The sequence below is a fragment of the Alosa alosa genome, chromosome 6, assembly GCF_017589495.1.
Source record: "Alosa alosa isolate M-15738 ecotype Scorff River chromosome 6, AALO_Geno_1.1, whole genome shotgun sequence".
Classification (NCBI taxonomy): domain Eukaryota; kingdom Metazoa; phylum Chordata; class Actinopteri; order Clupeiformes; family Clupeidae; genus Alosa; species Alosa alosa.
Window position 1 is genome coordinate 22,994,666 of NC_063194.1, and position 18,658 is coordinate 23,013,323.

The 18,658-nt window shown below is 40.9% G+C and overlaps 1 protein-coding gene across 1 annotated transcript; it reads left to right on the forward strand.

Annotated features, from left to right (window-relative positions):
* The first annotated feature begins 216 nt into the window (after nt 1-216).
* On the forward strand, nt 217-7,436 carry ccdc47 (coiled-coil domain containing 47). Its single transcript, XM_048246949.1, has 13 exons — nt 217-355; nt 1,758-2,055; nt 2,424-2,519; nt 2,699-2,873; nt 4,005-4,126; nt 4,361-4,426; nt 4,559-4,660; nt 4,887-4,997; nt 5,204-5,289; nt 5,388-5,446; nt 5,698-5,807; nt 6,274-6,441; nt 6,681-7,436. Exons 2-13 carry the CDS (start codon nt 1,768-1,770, stop codon nt 6,759-6,761), a joined length of 1,464 nt encoding a protein of 487 aa, XP_048102906.1. The 5' UTR covers nt 217-355; nt 1,758-1,767; the 3' UTR covers nt 6,762-7,436.
* Nucleotides 7,437-18,658: the final 11,222 nt, after the last annotated feature.

Here is an 18,658-nt window from a genome sequence, read left to right on the forward strand (position 1 = left end):
AATCATCCATAAATCAACGAATATTTCCACCAGAGAGGGTTGAAGCGGGTTTCTAATCAAGGATCTGATTTGTTTCCACCTCACCTTTCTAGAAAAAAGGGCTGCTTATGCATCTTGGAGTAGAACAAACATCATAAAAAAATTCTGACCTGTGCTCTCTGCCCAACCTGAGTTGATTTGGCAACCGTGGTCCCTTTAAATGCAACTTGTTATAGCTGGGTTCACACACCCTGTCATTGCCCATGGGGTGCTAGCACGTAGCTAAATATAAGCTGGGACCTGGGAACTAGTGTGAAGTACTTGAGGAAGCTCCTGGTCGTGCTTCTTCGAAGATCACGAGAATCTGCCCGATAAGGTAATAATATGTGCCACACATGGTATAAATATATATTTATAAAAACATACTTATTTCATGGCAGGGAATGTAAATGAGTGTCCTGCCATGCTGTGCTGTTATACTTGTAAGCTACTTATCGTATGCTAACCAAGGGTAAGGTAGAAGACTAGCATTTCTTCCATACAGTATGTGGGGGATGGGTTTAAATGCTAACCTGGTTACTATCAACAGTAAGTAGTGAGCTAATTATTCACACTGACAGTAGATGGCTATGTGTCATTTTAAAGACAGAAGCAAGTTAGTTGACCGTGATCGTAGTTGAATTTGTGGACAATGTGCCCTGAAATAAGGTTAATCGATGGCTTTGACGGTGTTCATGTTGTTTGAGCTAGACGTTGGAGTTAGCCGGGTAGCTGCATGAGTTGAGCTAGCTATGAAACCGAGTGTCATGTCTGTCATAGATCTGGGTTAACTTACGGACAAATAAAGCAGAATCGTTTAGCTAGCTACATGGCTTGACTTACGTTCGTGTGTGCTTCTTCACAACTTCGCTTGTTCTTATAAACCAAGACACTTGGACGTGGTTAGAATGCCTATTAGCTTGCCATCTAATCAACTTGTTAGCCTACGAAGGTAATCAGTTACATTTGGACTGTGCAGTTGCCCCAACACCCTTCCAGTGGGACAGTTGCGATTTAAACTATCTGTTAATGAAACAGTAAACGTGTTTTGTGTTTAATGTTGGATCTGAGTGCTAACTTTCTAACTGTCATTTTGAGCTTCTATAACATCAAGTTCAGATTTTTCCAATATTGTCAAAATACAATGCGAAAACATTATTCTTAATAGTTCTAACGTTATTAATCCAAAGAATGTGTTTTACAAGTTTTCGAGTCAAGACCCTTATAGTCCTATGCTACAGGGAGTCGGTTAGGCAGGTGTCAGTATAAGCAGTTGCTTAGCTTTTGGGACTAAGCAGTTTTGAGCATAATCTTCTCTCCATCGTCTCGGAGTTGTTCGTAAGCCATAGCGATGTCTAGTAAATGTTCACAGCTTAAGGAATGCATTCTAAGTAATAGATAAAAAAAAATGATATGGTGTGTACTTCTTTACCAAATAGTATACTTACTGTTTTAATATTTCGATGTATCAAGTAACTGTAGGGTGACTGTACATACCAGAGGCCACAAACTAGTCCTGTGTTGAGACTCTCAGAAGGGGGATGCATCATCAGTGTGTGCCAAGGTCTTTGTCCTTAGCAGCTGAATTTAGACCTATGGGTCTTTTCAAAGTTGTTTTTTCTGGAAGTACGTAGTCCTCTGCAGTCTGACTGTTTAGCTCTCTCTTTCTTTCTTTCTTTCTTTCTTTCTTTCTTTCTTTCTCTCTATCTCTCTCTCTCTCTCGCTCTTGCTGTCCGCAGATCCAACACCATGAAGAGTGCGCTGCTGCTCGTGGTGCCTGTGCTCCTGCTGCTGGCCCTCCCGGCTATCAGGGGCCGCTACAACGACGACTTTGATGACAGTGAGGACCTGGCCGAGTTTGACGACAACGACTTCGCTGAGTTTGAGGACGTGAGCGAGGACCAGGGCACAGAGGCTGAGACAGCCCCTCCCCCGCCTCGGGCAGCGCCTTCAGCACCTGTCGACGAAGAGGACGATGATGAGGCCACCGTGGAAACAGAGGATGGTCAGGATGAGTTCTATGATGGGGACACGCAGGTGAGCGTGTGTGTGTGTGTGTTGGGATGGGGGTGAGCAGTGAATGTGGGATCATTGAGAGAGTAGCATGGGGACTGAAGCTCGGACTTAAGAGGATTTGGTTGTAAAGCAGAATATACGCAAGGCCTCTTTCAATGTGGCCACTTCAGAGAACCACTGCTCTCAAAGCTTGAAGATAAGACTGTCTAAACAACATGACCTAGTCGCATCGGGGGATATTATTAGTGTCTTATACTTTGCTAAGTCAAATGGCAAAGCAGTACAGAGTTCATGGGCAGAGAGAGAGAGAGAGAGAGAGAGATTATTTATCTAGAAAGAAATTAAGGTAAAAACACCTGTACACTGTCCATTATGCGTCACTCTTGCAGGATCAGGAGTACAGCAAGTACGACACTGATGAGTTTGAGGGTTACGACACCAAGGCGAACCCCTCTTTCAAGGACAACACCCTCATCTTGCGAGAGGTAGGACGCACTGTCTCTCCCCACCACTAATTGCACTTAGGTTCTACACACTTCTTCCGCTTACACACCTGAAGCTCGTGGACACCTGTCCTGACCTTGACCTTGAGGTTGACTCACCTGAGGGCCCGTAGACAGGATCATGACTGTCGGCTGTTTTTGTCTCTTGGCGTGGTCTTCAGGTCCCAGCCCACCTGCAGAACAGCTGGGAGAGCTACTACATGGAGATCCTTATGGTGACCGGCCTGCTGGCTTACATCATGAACTACATCATCGGCAAGAACAAGAACAGCCGCCTGGCGCACACCTGGTTTAACTCGCACCGTGAGCTGCTTGAGAATAATTTTGCCCTCGTAGGTGGGTAACAGCCTCTCTTCACTCGTTTCATACTTGCTGTCACTTTATTCCCCCCACTTTTCACTTAATTTAGTCATTTGCTCCTTTCATTCCTTTGTGTTCACTCTTCGCTTTACGTTTTAATATCTACCCTTCACTCATTCCACTTCTCTGTTGAAGAACAGTATCGTAAACACCCCCCAATTATCACCACTTTTGTTCAGAAATTCTAAAACAACAATGTTTTTAACACTTCAAAATAACACTTGCTAAATGAACCTTACATTTTTCAGGAGCCATAGGTGTGTAGATTTTAACAAAATCTGGTTTGGTTCTTAACGGGAGCATTTACTGCCTGAAATATCCGATTTTGTTTACCACGCTCAGAGTTATAGTGCTGGCCTGATGGGTCGCCTATTTACACCGTTTCAACCGAGAATTCTCGTCATGAAATTAAAATTCCACTGGAGCTCCAAACGGTTGTGTACAGCCTTACAACACTGTTTACAGCTCTTCGAGTCACGGTAAAATGTAATTTTTGGTACATAGCTAATTTAGATACACCTATGGTGTGGGTGGTTGCGTTTCTTTAGGAGTCCGCCGTCTTGGTTTGTATAGAAATGGATATTAAGTGACACATACACGCAAGACGGTGGAAATACGGGACCGACTGTAATAGGGGGAGTTCCGATATAATCACATAGTTTCATTGTAATGAAGATGAGCTTGTTTTGCTATAAGAGTGGACCTGAGACTAGATTGAGCTGTACTCTACTGTATGTAACAACATAGGGTTACACTTTACTTGACAGTGTCGACATAAGAGTGACATGACATGAACGTGTCATAAACGTTTATGACAACGCTTCTGTTATTAAGTGACATTCGGTTTTTGTCATAACAAGTAAGGGTTAGGATTGGGGTTATAGGATTAGGGTTAGGGTTAGGTTTCATGTGTCATATTTGCATATGAGTATCATAGCAGCAGTTGCACAGCACTGTGTGACGTCAGTGTCGCATCTAGTTAGGACATTCCAATTGAAAACAAGTAATCGAATTGGTTTCGCCACTAACGATCGCATCGCAAGAAGCCATGGACATGGTGTAACATCCGTGGAGCGTCTGTGTTGATGTTGTGGTCTGTGCCTGCAGGTGATGACGGCACCAGTAAGGAGGCCACCAGCACAGGGAAGCTCAACCAGGAGAATGAGCACATCTACAACCTCTGGTGCTCTGGCCGTGTGTGCTGCGAAGGCATGCTCATCCAGCTCAAGGTGTGTGTGTGTGTGTGTGTGTGTGTGTGTGTGTGTGTGAAAATGGTGTAAAGGGGAGCTGTTAATGTCTTAACCTCAGACCGAAGCCCCAGACTTGTTTGACTGGTTTTATCTCGGGATCAGGGTCAGCGTCATTGTGTTGTCTTCGCAAGGGTTTAGCTAGGTTGATGAGTTAACAATGAATGCTAATGATTTACTCCTTCATGGCTAAATGTGTTTTCTGCTCTCCACCAGTTCCTGAAGAGGCAGGACCTGCTGAACGTTCTGGCCAGAATGATGAGACCAGCCTGTGACCAAGTGGCAAGTGCAGTTATTTCTATACAGACCAAAATAAAGACTGGAACAAAAACAGAACCAAGGAGAAAGAAAAATGTCTAATGTAGAAACAATATTTCTGTAAGCCTTTTCTCAGTGCTCTCTCTCTCTCTCCAGCAAATCAAAGTTACACTGAATGATGAGGATATGGACACGTTTGTCTATGCCCTGGGCACCAAGAAGGCCATGGCTCGCATGCAGAAGGAGATGCAGGACCTGGTAAGTCAGAAAAGAGAGCTGATGTGTGTTCATTAGCATCTGCAGCTGAGAAGAAGAGATGGCAAGAGAGAGACTCCATTTAGTTCTGTTTGGGGTTTATGATGGTGTCATGTATAAATGCATTTTTAAGCCTGAGAGAGTTTAAGCCTGACTTCATATTATAACTGGGCTTTGTAAATGTGTAGATCTCCCTGTCTCATTCTCCTTGTGTCATTTCTTCCCTCAGAGCGAGTTCTGCAGCGACAAGCCCAAGTCGGGGGCGAAGTACGGCCTCCCTGACTCTCTGGCCATCCTCTCAGAGATGGGCGAAGTCACGGACGGCCTGATGGACAGCAAGGTGAACGGCTGAGTGTGAATTGGCAAAGTAGGAGTGCATGCAAAGCTTATTGTAGCCATCTCAATCTGTATTCCCATGGGGTTTGCAGAGTGACTTGCCTTGGTGGTTATTAGATTGATCTACTGTTGAGTGATGTCTGTAGCTTAGTGTGTGTGTGTGTGTGTATTTATGACCTTTTTCTTCCTGTGTGCTTGCCTTTCTTCCAGATGGTACATTACATCACCAACCATGCCGACAAGATCGAGTCCATCCATTTCTCGGACCAATTCTCTGGTCCAAAAGTTATGCAAGAGTATGTGGCCTCTAACTTGCTCTTCGATGCTAAGCAGTGTTTGCCAGGTGAATGTTGTGAGACTGTTGTCTGATGGCTGCCCAAATGCTTTGTTTCAGGGAGGGCCAGCCCTTAAAGCTGCCTGAGACTAAGAAGACGCTGCTGTTTACATTTAATGGTGAGAATCACACACCACACATATGTAAACAAACAAAACATCCATGAACAAGAACACTTTTGTCACAAGCTTTTGTCTTGAATTGCAATAAGGTGTGTGTGTGTGTGTGTGTGTGTGTGTGTGTGTGTGTGTGTGTGTGTGTGTTGTGTGTGTGTGTGTGTGTGTGTGTGTGTGTGTGTGTGTGTGTGTGTGTGTGTGTGTGTGTGTGTGTGTGTGTGTGTGTGTGTGTGTGTGTGTGTGTGTTTGTTTAGTGCCTGGGATGGGTAATACATCTCCCAAAGACATGGACTCAATGCTGCCTCTGACAAACATGGTGATCTACAGCATTGATAAGATCAAGAAACTCCGCCTAAACAGAGAGGTAAGTAGACAACACACCAATGACAAACCTGCTGACTAGTAAAAAGTTTGCTTTCTTCTCCATTAAATGAGTCTCTATCGTCTCTTTAGTTTTGTAAACTATTTATTTTCTGCACGTTCATAACCTGTTTCCCCTCAGAGGTACTCGCATACCCAGGGTCTCTTGGTCCTGGAAAAAAACAAAAACATTTCAACCAAGCAAGGTTGAAAACAGAATCTGCTTTTATTGGCCAAGTATGTTCTGGCATACAAGGAATTTGATTTCCGGATGATGTCCCTCTAGCATTGCAACATACTGACTAATGGACAGCACAACACCAAAGACACAAGAGGAGTGTGAGGACTTTGCCAATACTGTCCAGTGTGTTACCCTTGGTCAAAAGCTCCCTGTAGTCTAGAGGCTAGAAGTCTTCTCTGTTTGAAATCTGATGTTGCCCTCCCTCACCATGGACTTCCTCCTTGTGCAGGGGAAGCAGAAAGCCGACAGGAACCGTGCACGCGTGGAGGAGAACTTCCTGAAGCAGACTCACGCCCAGAGGCAGGAGGCTGCTCAGACACGACGTGAGGAAAAGAAACGGGCCGAGAAAGAGCGGATCATGAACGAGGAGGATCCCGAGAGACAGCGCCGCATGGAGGTGTGTGTGGGTGCACGTGTGTTTTAGTGACCTGCATTTGTGTTTTAAAAGTCAGACACCTACATTCTTTGCTTTTTCATTGTCAGCCCCTGAAAATCTTTTTCTTTTTTTTTTTTCAAAACGCAGAACAAGAGTTAGCAACTAAAAGTATTTTGGAAGAGTAGAATTTACAGTATTCCTGCAGTGAAAGTAGAGGGCAAGCAGTTATTTTAATATCTCTCTCCCTCTCCATCCACCAGGAGGCTTCTCAGCGCCGTGAGCAAAAGAAGATGGAGAAGAAGCAGATGAAGATGAAGCAGATCAAAGTGAAAGCCATGTGAAGGGGCACAATGGCCCATTACACACACATATATACACACACAGAGAGAGATGACTTCTTCCATCCTTACCTTGTGAGGTGTGTGTATGTGTGCACACACATTTATATTCTGAAGTCTCCAACACACTCCTCTTTCTGGTTGAATGTGCGCCTCTTCTACCTGCTGCAAAAGATCTTCCATATCATAGAGCTGTCACCTTGCCAGCATGTGTCTGTCTCGTCCTGCTCTGATTTGGTCTCTTCCTCTTCCTGTGGTCTGGGGTTGCTTATAAGAAGCTCTTTGCAGCCGACAAGGGAGTGTTTTTAATTGAAAGGTTGCACTTGTGATAAAATAGCTCGCCTTCTCCGCTCAACTACGCCCATGACTGAAATCTCTTTTTTTTTTTTTAGGTGAATTGTAGGCATGTTGGAGATTTTTTTTTTTTTTTTTTTTTTTTTTTTTTTAAAACCAAGTTGTCATGATGGAATGATGTGTGTTTTTCATGTTAATTTAACGCTAATGCAAGATGCACTGCATTTTTTAATAGGACTCTGGCTTGAATGGTTCTTTACTAAAAGCTTGGCGAGTAATGCCATTGCTTTTGAGGAAAGAACCATGCAGTCATGAGACCCTGTCATGTTTGTGTTTGGCTTACACAAACCACAGATCAAATTAAAAAGAAGTTGTACACTGAAATTGTGTAGATTGTCTTTTCACTTGAGTCAAACCTAAAATATAATTAAGTGGGCACAATGAGTGGACCTTTTTCATAGTAAACATCACGTAGCTTTTGATTTGGGTACCCACAATTATTGTTTCCCTAGAAATTTTTCAAGTAGCAGGGGTGTTAGTCACAGAAAGTTGATAACTGAGTAAAGCTGGGGGGGTTGGGGGGCATGTTCCCCCGGAAGAACAATTTGAAAAATGACTCCTTAAATGAGGACTTCTGGCGAGTTTTGTCAAAAGAAATGGACAGATTGAGAGTTAACAAATATGACCTTACCATCAACAGATTCAAGGCATCTACTATGAAAAAAGATGCCAGTTACAAAGCAGGATTATTGCAGCATCTGAACTGGTCACAACAAAAATCTTGTTGTAGACAGGATTATTCATGTTTTTTTTTGTGTTTATTTTTAGCTTTTTCATTTACAGTACATTATTGGTAGAAATTGATATGAAACAATAAATAAATAAATAAATAAAATGGCACAGAATATTATTATTGATAATTTATTGAAAATAAAACCTTAAAGCAACACCAAAGAGTTTTTTTGTACCTTAAAATAATGTTTCCAAAATCGTTTCAGTGGTTCATCAACTCATAACATAGTCTAGTTGCATGCCCAATAGTGAACCCAGAAATGTTGAGTACCCTAAAGTTTAATTGCAGAAAAGTCATCTATAGGCCTAGTGGATGGATTTCAACTTCAGCTAAAAGTTGCACCTTGGGCAATTAGCATAATTAGCATAATATAATTAAAGTGTGAATAGGGTAACAAATTTAAATTATAGCCATCACCATGAAACCTTCGCAGTTGATTACTTATGTTGAGATGAGAAAAAAAATGCATTGCATGTTTTTTCAATTTTAATGTTTAAATATGCAAATGAGGCCCTATCTCGTTAAATATGCACTTATTTGCTTACAAACAAAATTAGATCGTTTGATAAAGCCAGGCTCAAAATTATTTTTCCAAGGGAAAACACGTATACTTGGGGGTCTGAGTTGGTGAAAACCTTTAAGGAACCCAGTCAGGAGGCAGTGTTAACCTATTACCATTCCGGCCTTCATCATGCCCAGGATTGAAGGATTGAAAGATTTTATTAAAGCATAATTACTCCTGCAATAACCCTAAAAAAATATATAATCTGGATGCTAGCTGAATGTGTTTAAGATCCTTCCATGAGCATTTTGTCAGCCAATACAAGCATCAGTGATAGGTGGATGTCAAATACACCTTGAATATACATGTGCCTTACTTGTCAGTGGTGTGTATTTGTACTGCAAAGATGTAAATTGACTCCCATCACCTGTCATAACAGGTTCCTGCAAGCACAGAGCCCCAAGCACCCTAGTAGGCCAACAGCTCATGCTGGCTGGAGAGAGCCTATAGCTCCACGGTGTAAGCATAACCATTTGGTCCTTGTCATTTCCTGCTTTTATTTGTTTCTTTGTATTATCACAAGCCTCATGGTCATCCCTCCTCGCTGTCCCTGAGCTGACCATTTGGGTGACTGACTTTATCAAATTTATTTAAATATGGCGCATGCATTTGTATTGCAAAGCTGTAAACAGACCTGCATCAGCTGTAAAAACAAAACAAAAAACAGCTTGAGTGTTGGAGACCAATCAAAATACTCACATAGTTCGCCTCGACAGCCAAATTAGGAGGACCAGCTCAGATAAAACAAACCTACCGGTATGTACAGTTGTCCCCAGAATTATTGGCACCTCTGCTAAAGTTGACTAAAAAGAGGAATATAAAATCATCTTTTGGAAATTGATCTTAATGCCTTAGGCAAAACAATTAGGAAATATCCAAGGACACCCATTTTCTTTGTGAATGAATAATGTATCATAAATAAATAAATGTTCTTCCTTAAAATACAGGGGTCATAAGTATTGGCACCCCTATGTTATATTCCCATAGAGGCAGGCAGATTTTTATTTTTTAAAGGCCAGTTATTTCATGGATCCAGGATACTGTCCTGTTTGCATCCTGATAAAGTTCCCTTGGCCTTTGGAATTAAAATAGCCCCATATCATCACATACCCTTCACTATACCTAGAGATTGGCATGGTTTTATTTCAGTTAGCCTATTAGCTGGTTTGATTTGTATTGAGCTCAATGAGGCTATAGGCTAACTGAAAAAAAACACTGCAGAAACTTTGATTCTATGACAGTCACTGCCATACATACAAACAAGAAACTCCAGAGGGCTTTAAAATACTCTGTATAAAAATATATTTAGGCCTATAATAAAAATAAGAATTATACTGTGAACTATCTTCATGGCCTGGTCAGAGGTTTGGTGAGTCTTCAACAGGTGAAGTGGCACAACCCATGGTTAAAATGTAGCGATGCCAGTGTCGCTTGGGCTTGATGTCCTTCACTTGGTCATCCGTCTGGGTTTTCTTAGTCTTGTTCTTCCCACTGTGCCTCTTTGCCTTTCTGGCCTTCTTCTCAGCCTTGGCGAGAGCTTTCAGCTGTTTCTTCCTCTCAGCATCCCTGACCTTCCTCTCCAGCTCCACGAGCTCCTTCAGGTCCAGTGGATCTGCTTTCATATCTTTACAGGCACTGCTGCTGGGAGCATCCTGAAAAAGATGAAAAAACACATCATAACATTTAGTTTTTTCAAAATCATCTTACAAGGCACAAGTTTTCAAACATAGTAAGGCAAGTCAATTTCTCATCTACATTTGCCTTGACCATTGGGCATTGGGCAATATAAATTATCATAGTCTTGGGAAGTACCTGAGGAGGAACATCAGGTTTTTCTGCTCAGGGCAGTTCCACCCAGGTGTTTGGCACTCTGTATTATAAAACACACAGATATGGAAATGACCAAGAGATTCTGAGACAACAGTTCAAGTTTATGTATAGCCATTAATGACTTTACGCACTTTCTCCATAGACTTTATAGTTTCGATTTGCGGTCACTGTTGAGTAATGCTGTCAGTGCTCTAGGAAAGCAGTCATGTCTCACCAGCAATGTAGCTGGCTGGCTCCTGAACTCCTTCATGAGCTTCTGTCTGCTGACGGCCATATAGATCAGAGCAGACAGCAGGGCCTCCTCTCTCTCCGTTCTCTGTCTCTCCCACTCGGCTTTCTCCTGCACGCGCTCCCTCTCCAGAGCCCTCAGCTCCATCGCGTGCTCCTCTTCCTGATCCTGCAGGAGCTGCTGCAGATTCATACGATCCTGCTCCAGAGTGGTGAAATTAACCTGACTCCACCAGATGGATTGCTTTGCATTTGCTCGGCATATCCATCTGAGAACTTCCTTTTGGAGAACTCTTTGGAAGGGGCGAAAATACTGGTTATACACCAATTGAATTGAAATAGAAATATCAAAGATTTATATTTTTGTGTAATATTATTCCATATTTAGTGTAGTCATTCCATATCAGAACCCCTGAAATACAATTCAAATAGAAGCATGAAACTTCAGAAGTGGTAAATTTAATTTGAGACCAAAGTTATGCTTCTAAGCAAAGGGGTTCATATGCAGTAAGCATTTGATTGTCAGTATGCATTTTGGAAAACCAAAAGTCCTATGGGGAGTTGCCATATGGCATTTTACAAAACGCATGAGCTAGTACTCATATTTTCATTCTATATTGATATACTTTTGAGCACAGCTTCACAAGACCTGGTGCTAGGGCTCGGGTGTCTTTCTAAGTCATATCAAGTGAGAGTGCTGAAATGTGGTCAGTTCAGAGATGCTTGTTATCCGGCAGAAAGAAAAAACTATATTCTAGCCTCTGTAACTCTGTCAGTATATCACACAGTTCTTCTGATTATTTTCCAATAAACTACAGTGTCTCAGCTTTCCAAAGAGGTCAAGCATGTGATTATAGGCCAAACTATGTTGTAACCGAGGCCTCTGAAGCAGGCGCTGTGCAATTTCAGGCAAAAACTTGAAATTGGTATTGAGAACGATGTCGGCTTTAAAGTCAACATGTCAAACATGATATTTCATGTTTGATAACCCCAATGACATGCCGCATACTATATACTGCTGTTGGATGGGCCATTTGTCTTGTGTTTGTGACCATTTGTTGGCAGATTTGTGGGTAGCGTGCTTTTTAAAGTTAATTTGAGTAGGGGCTTCTGAATGTGTTTTTACCTTGGATTTTGGCACAAGGGATTTTAACATCTAATGCCCCTGCACATTTGCATTAAGAACATTTGCATTATTATGGAAATTAATCTTAATGCACACCTGCTGCACTTGTGTAACATGTGAGATGCTCAATCAATCTGCTGTAAACTTCATATATCACTCCAGGAACACACAATTCCAAAGCTACTTTGGAATCTCCAGCAACTATCAGTGTGGTAAGTGCTCTATAAGATGTCTTTGATGCTGTTCAATAATTTAGGAGTCATGATGTTATGTCTAAGTGGGTAAAGAATGAAAGTCAAGATTGTCACAATTGCTTCTTTACATGGCATACAATTGCAATTATATAATAACATAATTATATTTCCACGTATTCCCAGTAATCATTTTAATGATTATTCAGTGGTTATTAAACATCTCGGGGTGTCATTACATTGATGCATTCACCAGGTCCCCAGCTGAGTTGAGTGAAGATGGAGATATTTAAATGGAGGACATTTTTCTCTCATGAGAATGAATCAACTGCACTATCCAACATCTCTAATTCAGTCTGCACCTCGGACCATCAAACATACACCATAATCTGGTCTGCAACAGTCTTTCTGGGTTTCACATTGGTTATACCCACTTGTGCAGCCATACTGAAGGAGCTGGTCAGAAGGCGCTGGTGTTCCAGTAGGTCTGGCCAGGGAACGTCCACTAGTGCCTCCTCCTCTTCCTCAGACATCTTACTCTTTAACTGCGTACTGATGGTTGCTACTGGCCCCTTTTATTTGTTGCTTCATTCTCTCATGTGCCTCGGGGTGAGCCTCCCTCATCAGGTCTTCCTGATGTTCATCAGCTCCAATATGGTGGGTACACCCTGTGCTTGCCTGGCCTTCTCCCTGGACTGCTACCTGGCTGTGGTGCACCCTGTAATGTACATGGGCATGAAGCGCTCGTGGAGATTCCCAGAGCTCCTCAGCACACTCACTTGGCTCTACACTGTTGTCATGGAGATCGTCATTGTTGCTAACAATCTGAAGGTGTACAGCCCTGTCAACCTGATTACCAGCTACGTGACTTTGCCTCCGTACATCTTACTGAACATCTCCACGCTCTGTGCTCTGAGTCTGGCTGGCCCAAAGCGTCAACATCTGGCTGACCTCAGCTCCGTCAAGCGCCGGGCCTTTTGGCTGATCCTGGTCATTCTTCTCGGAACCTTGTTGTACAGTGTCCCATTAATATGGGTGTTCACGTACCAAGCTCTTTTCAATGTGAATGAACAGGTGGTATTTTGTGTAGTGTTCCCTATGGTGATGGTGATTCCAGTTATGAGTGGCACCTGCCTCGTTGTCTTCATTTTTTGCAGCATGAAACCTGCCAAGTGCTGTGTGATAATGCACTAAGATGAGTGTGCTCGCTGATGTTTCATGCTATATTTGTGCCTTAAAACATACTGTTCTGTACGAATAGACCACATATGAATGTAAATGAAAAAAATGTATATGTATATCAGGTTTACTGTATTGGCCAAGTATACTTGCGTATACAAGGAATTTGTACTCTGCATTTATCCCATCCGTGAATGAGTGAACACAGAGCACACAGTGATCACACAGTGAGGTGAAGCACACTAACCGTGGCGCTGTTGTGGCAGTTTGTGCCAAAGTTTCTCAAACTTTTCTCTCCAAGGAGTCCTTGTGGCCCTTGTGGGGGATACATTTCCAAGGACCCCCTCATAATGGTAACAATTAAGCATATGCCGTTTGTATTGCGTTACATTGTGGCCAGGTCCAGTAAAATGCAAAATGAAGCGTGGCACATGTCTCTACAGTGACATTTTTGGACATCATCTGATAAGTAGCCTTATGTGGACTTTTGTTATTTTTCATCGCATTGAGAGTGCAAAATGTCACACCCACCCAGAGGGAAATAGGCTATTGATTTCAACAGTCTTGTCTTTTACTCGCAGAAATAAATCATCTTTTGTTAGATTATAGGCTGTAGGCTATTACATCCTGACCTAGGTCAGCTGTTTATAATAAACCCTGCTTAGGTTTGGGCATCAAGATATAGCATATGTGAATGGCTGAATTTTTATTTATATATATTTCCCAGAATTGGGGCCTATTTCTGTCCACAGGGTGTAATTCTATCAAAACACATTAAATCTAATAATGTTTAGCATCACTAATTAGTATAAAGAAAAACAAGCCTAGACTTTTTTAATGGTTGCTCCTATTCATGATTTAGACACATTTTATTGGCGTTTTATGGTACAATATAAGTGTTTTGGTGTTGTCCGCAACCAGAGTTTTCACATATTGTGCCATATCTCAAACATTATTTATCAAAAATTAATTAAAAAAATCATGCATATGAATTAAATGTTATCTGAACTAATGAACTGCATGCACACATTATGCATATGCATTTCCTGCTTTATTTTTCTTAATGTTTACCTGTCCCATGGTTTAGCCGTCATTACCAGCACACTCTACATAAAGGCACTTTGCTACTGTTTTTTCATCAAAAAAATATTTGGTAACCATGGTCACCTAATATCACAGTGGAATACATGGGTGTCAAGCAGAATGATTGATGCCTTGATGTCCAGAAACATAATAAATTCTACTCTTTATCCCTCGTTTTGGGCATGTATACTTATTATGTGTCATTACCATACGCATTGTATTTCTGTATTTTTGAATATTCCTGAAATTTTAAAATGACTTTAATAGTTTAAATGGTGTACATTACATGTAGAAAGCTAGCTACACTTGCATGGTGATCATTTTTGCTTCTCAGGGTAGTTTTTCGGTATAAATGTCATCACCAACACAGTCATTACCAGCACATTATAGCTTGAAATGTAGTGGTAATGACGACTGTGTTGGTGATGACATTTTTGCAGATACATTTAAAGTACTCTTTTTAAAAGAAATATGTTTTTTTTTTTTACAAAGTCAGTTCAACTTGGGTTTCTAAATTATAAACATTTAATTGCAATAGATTACAATCAGTGATTTGTCATCACCGCAACAAATGTCATTACCAGAACTGCAATGTCATCACCATCACCATGCATATTTTTGCCAGATTATGTATAAATTACAATAAATGACATTAATGAGATATTTTTGACAATGTTGGACAGTCTAAATTGCCACTGGATGAAAACAGATGTGATATATGGCATTTATTTCAAATAAATGAAATTCCAAGCCAGGGTCGAAAAAATAAAAAAAATAAGATACTTAAACGACTAATGAAACCATAATTGATCATTAATTGATCATTGATTGATCATTTCATCTTTAAAATGTACATATTAAATGATGTGATGGTAATGACATTTACTTGAAAAATTACAAAAAATCATAAATTCCCTTATATTGTGGTCTCAACCAAGCTCACAAGGTTACTCCTATCAAAATGACTGATAATTTGATGCATACCAATTAGTCAAATTTTGAATTTTATTTTTCAAAATTTCAGTAACCCAAATAGGCCCGAAATTGAGAAATACCGTTACCAGCTGTAACCAGCGTTGCGTTTGGTTGACTTTAATAGACTGATGTTAGAAAGTGAGAGAAAGTGGAATAGAACATTATGTCAATATTCCAATATGTGGTTTAATGTTCTGCATTATGCCCGGTATTCCAATATGTGGTTTAATGTTCTGCATTTCTCATTAGTGGGTCACTTTGATACTAAAAGTATGATTCTATGTAATGACTGTATGATATCTGTACTGTCTCTGTGTATATCTGTGTGTGACTGTATTTAGAGATAAGCAGAAATATTATGACTGCAGTGTTTCACTGTTCTACATGGCTGCGTCAGTAGCTATCTGCTCCGGATTGCCAGGTTGCCACTAATCAGGGTCTGATTCAGTGTAGTCCACGCGAGATGGGATGACCAACGCCATCTCCCGTCAGCCTGAAAGGATACTTAAACCCTAACTATTTCTTTGTCTAGGTAGAGCAGCTGATGGATCTTTAGGTGAAGTCATGCTGTCTCTCCCTTGATGCGCATCATTGTAAATAAACTCTGTTCCTGATGTTTCAAACTATTGGTCTGACTGGGTCTCTATTAAGGTATCAAAATTACCATCAAAAGGGAGTTCAGATACTTTTCCATATTGAAGAGTTTTTGTGATTGATCATTATTAACAATCTGATCAAAGTTGTAGGCTATTGAAAATGTATTCGTCATTTTATGTTTGTGTTCCTTCTGAACTCTCTGCTTTATGGTCATTTCAGATCAGTAATCACAAACCTTCCTTCCTATTAATTTGTACCTGTATTCATTTAATTATTTATTTTTGCCTTTTGTATGTATTAATATTATTATTTTATTTTTTATGAATCTCCCTTCCCTTTTAATTTCGGCTTATATGGCTTATTGTTTATTTTATTTAGTTTTATTTGTAGGCCAATACTTTTCACTGCAATCATTGTATAGGCTACTTTTGTTTCATTGTTATTGTAATCTCAGCTTCACTGAAAATGAGGACTACCTTCAAAGAATAAATAAAAGTTGAATTATTGAATTAATGAATGTAATTTAATTATACATACAGTCTGTTATATGTACAGTCTGTTATACATACAATATGGTTGGACTGGAGCTAACCACTTCTAATCTCCTGATTATGGAGTTATGCAGATCAATTTTATTCCTAGCCAGGTTTGAATGATTGTTTGGAGAAAGTTTCTGCAACTCTATTCAATCACTCAAGTAAACTAATTTTTGGACAGTCTTTATCTTCCTGTAGCTAGAATGTAACAAGTAGAATGAGTTGATATGATACCAGTTCTCAAGCGATTTGTTTTGTTAAACACTTGTCTGATGAAGCCATATCCCAATACACCACATTTGCATTTAGCACATTTGAACATGTATGTTTGTACAGGTCCATGCGAAGTGTGTGGAAATGATTGATGAGCAGAGATGAGATGCTGACACAGCTGGCTGCTTTGACACATGGAAACCCTGTTCTGCCTCCAGCTGAATTACTGTGGAATAGTGAATGTATATAACAGGAAGCCTGTTCAATGACACTTAAATGACAAAAGATTCAAAATGGCATCACCTATAAAATGAATTGTATAATTTTAACTGTCAAATATCAGTATTTCCTCTTACAAACAATAATAAACAATATCAGTATTTCCTCTTATAAACAAACCTGAATAAACCTGTGCTCACTGAAACAAAATTGAGTAAACCGGTCATTTCAAATTGACCTGTGAACGCCAGAATCCTTTCAGTTTTGGACCTTTGAGTTATGTTTGTCTGCATGTCTGGATCATGGCCCCCTGCAGAAAAGAAATGCAAAGGGACTGAAAGATCTGGTGAGACTTCGTAAAGATGGAAAAGGATACAGACAAATCAATCACAGTTGAAGCAGTGATCAGGAGGTATAAAACAAGTACCATTCATTTGTTGTTGGGACAGTCAAATTTCCTTCAGGATAAATAAAGAATTTCTTACTCTTATTAGTCTTTATCATGCAGAATTGTCAACACTGTCAATGTAGACGTCATTGTGGAACATTTGAATGCAATGACTTTGCATTTGTGGTTATTTCTGGACTTCATTGCAATGATATCACACGTGCACCATGACTAACAAGAGAACCAAGATCCTCCCAACACCAATCACACTCAGTGTCTCTATCAAATCACTTAGATCCTGATCAGTGACAAGTTGTGTCATCATAACAAACTGCTGCCTGGAATCTCACAAGAATTCAGTGGTAAGAAGTAGTTTTCAATATTTCCATTTTATGTTGATGTAGATGCTTGAACACTGAACTAAATCATGCTGAAATAGAAAATGTAACCTGTACTTTATCATGTATGTCTGCTATAAAATATGTCATACTGTTTTTTAAACCAACCATAACTAAGAAGAACATCAATTTAGGGTATTATGAGCTGTCAATTTTTGAAATAAGTCCATTCAGTTGTATAGACTTGCATAAAGTGTATTTCCATCATCCATCATGACCTTTTCACTTCACCAGCCTTATTGCACGGTTGACCAAAAATGGAGATGTGGAGGACATTTATTTCTTCTGATAATGGATCAACTGAGCCCACCAACATCTCTGAATTCATGGTCAAATGTCCATCCCACTACCAAATATACCCCACTGTGTTAGCCACCACAGAGCTCATTAATGTGGTTGTGGGTTTCCCGGCATGTGCTGCCATCCTCTGGGAGATTCTCCCGAGGCACTGGCGGTCAGCTCAAAGAGGCCGCAGCAGGTCCTCTGGTCTTTCTACTTCTTCGGACCTCCTCATGATCAACCTCGTCCTGGTCACCGTCATCCACTGCATAACAAAGTTGCTTGATGCCATCAACTCTCTCCCTGGTGTTTCTCATCTCCTCCCACCTAGTGTCATTAAAGTGTTGGGCACCGTCATGCTCACAGCCGGGCCACCCAGCATGGTGTCAATTTGCCTGGACTGCTACCTGGCCGTGGGGCACCCATTGAAGTACACACATCTCAGGACAACTTGGAGACACCCGCTGCTCTTTACCATGTTCATCTGGCTCTACACCATCACCATGGAAGCCATTATCATTGGACTGAATCTGTCTCCGTACAACTACATCGGCATTATCACATTTTACATGGCCATGCTCACTATCATCCTCCTCAACGTCTCCACACTTCGGGCCCTGTGGCTGGCCAGTCCTGGGCGACACCGCCTGGCCGATCTCTGTCCCATCAAGCGCCAAGCCTTTTGGGTGGTCCTGTGCATCCTGTTGGGCACTGTGATCTACTGCCTCCCTCAGGTCATTCTGCTCACCTGCTTGGCTCTGAAAAGGGTGGAGCAGGAGAGCTTCATATGTGTGGTGTATCCCATGGTAATGATATTTCCCACTGTGATCAGTGCTGTGGTCTACCTGCTTTTCGTCTATGTCCAAACACCTGTGAAACAGTTGCTGATCAAACATTAAGTCCCTCTCTTCTGCTGTCAAGAGATCATTAATATTGTTTCCTGCAATAGATATGATAACATGATAATTTGATGCATCTTTATCATGTAAAGACAACTATTTTTGACCAA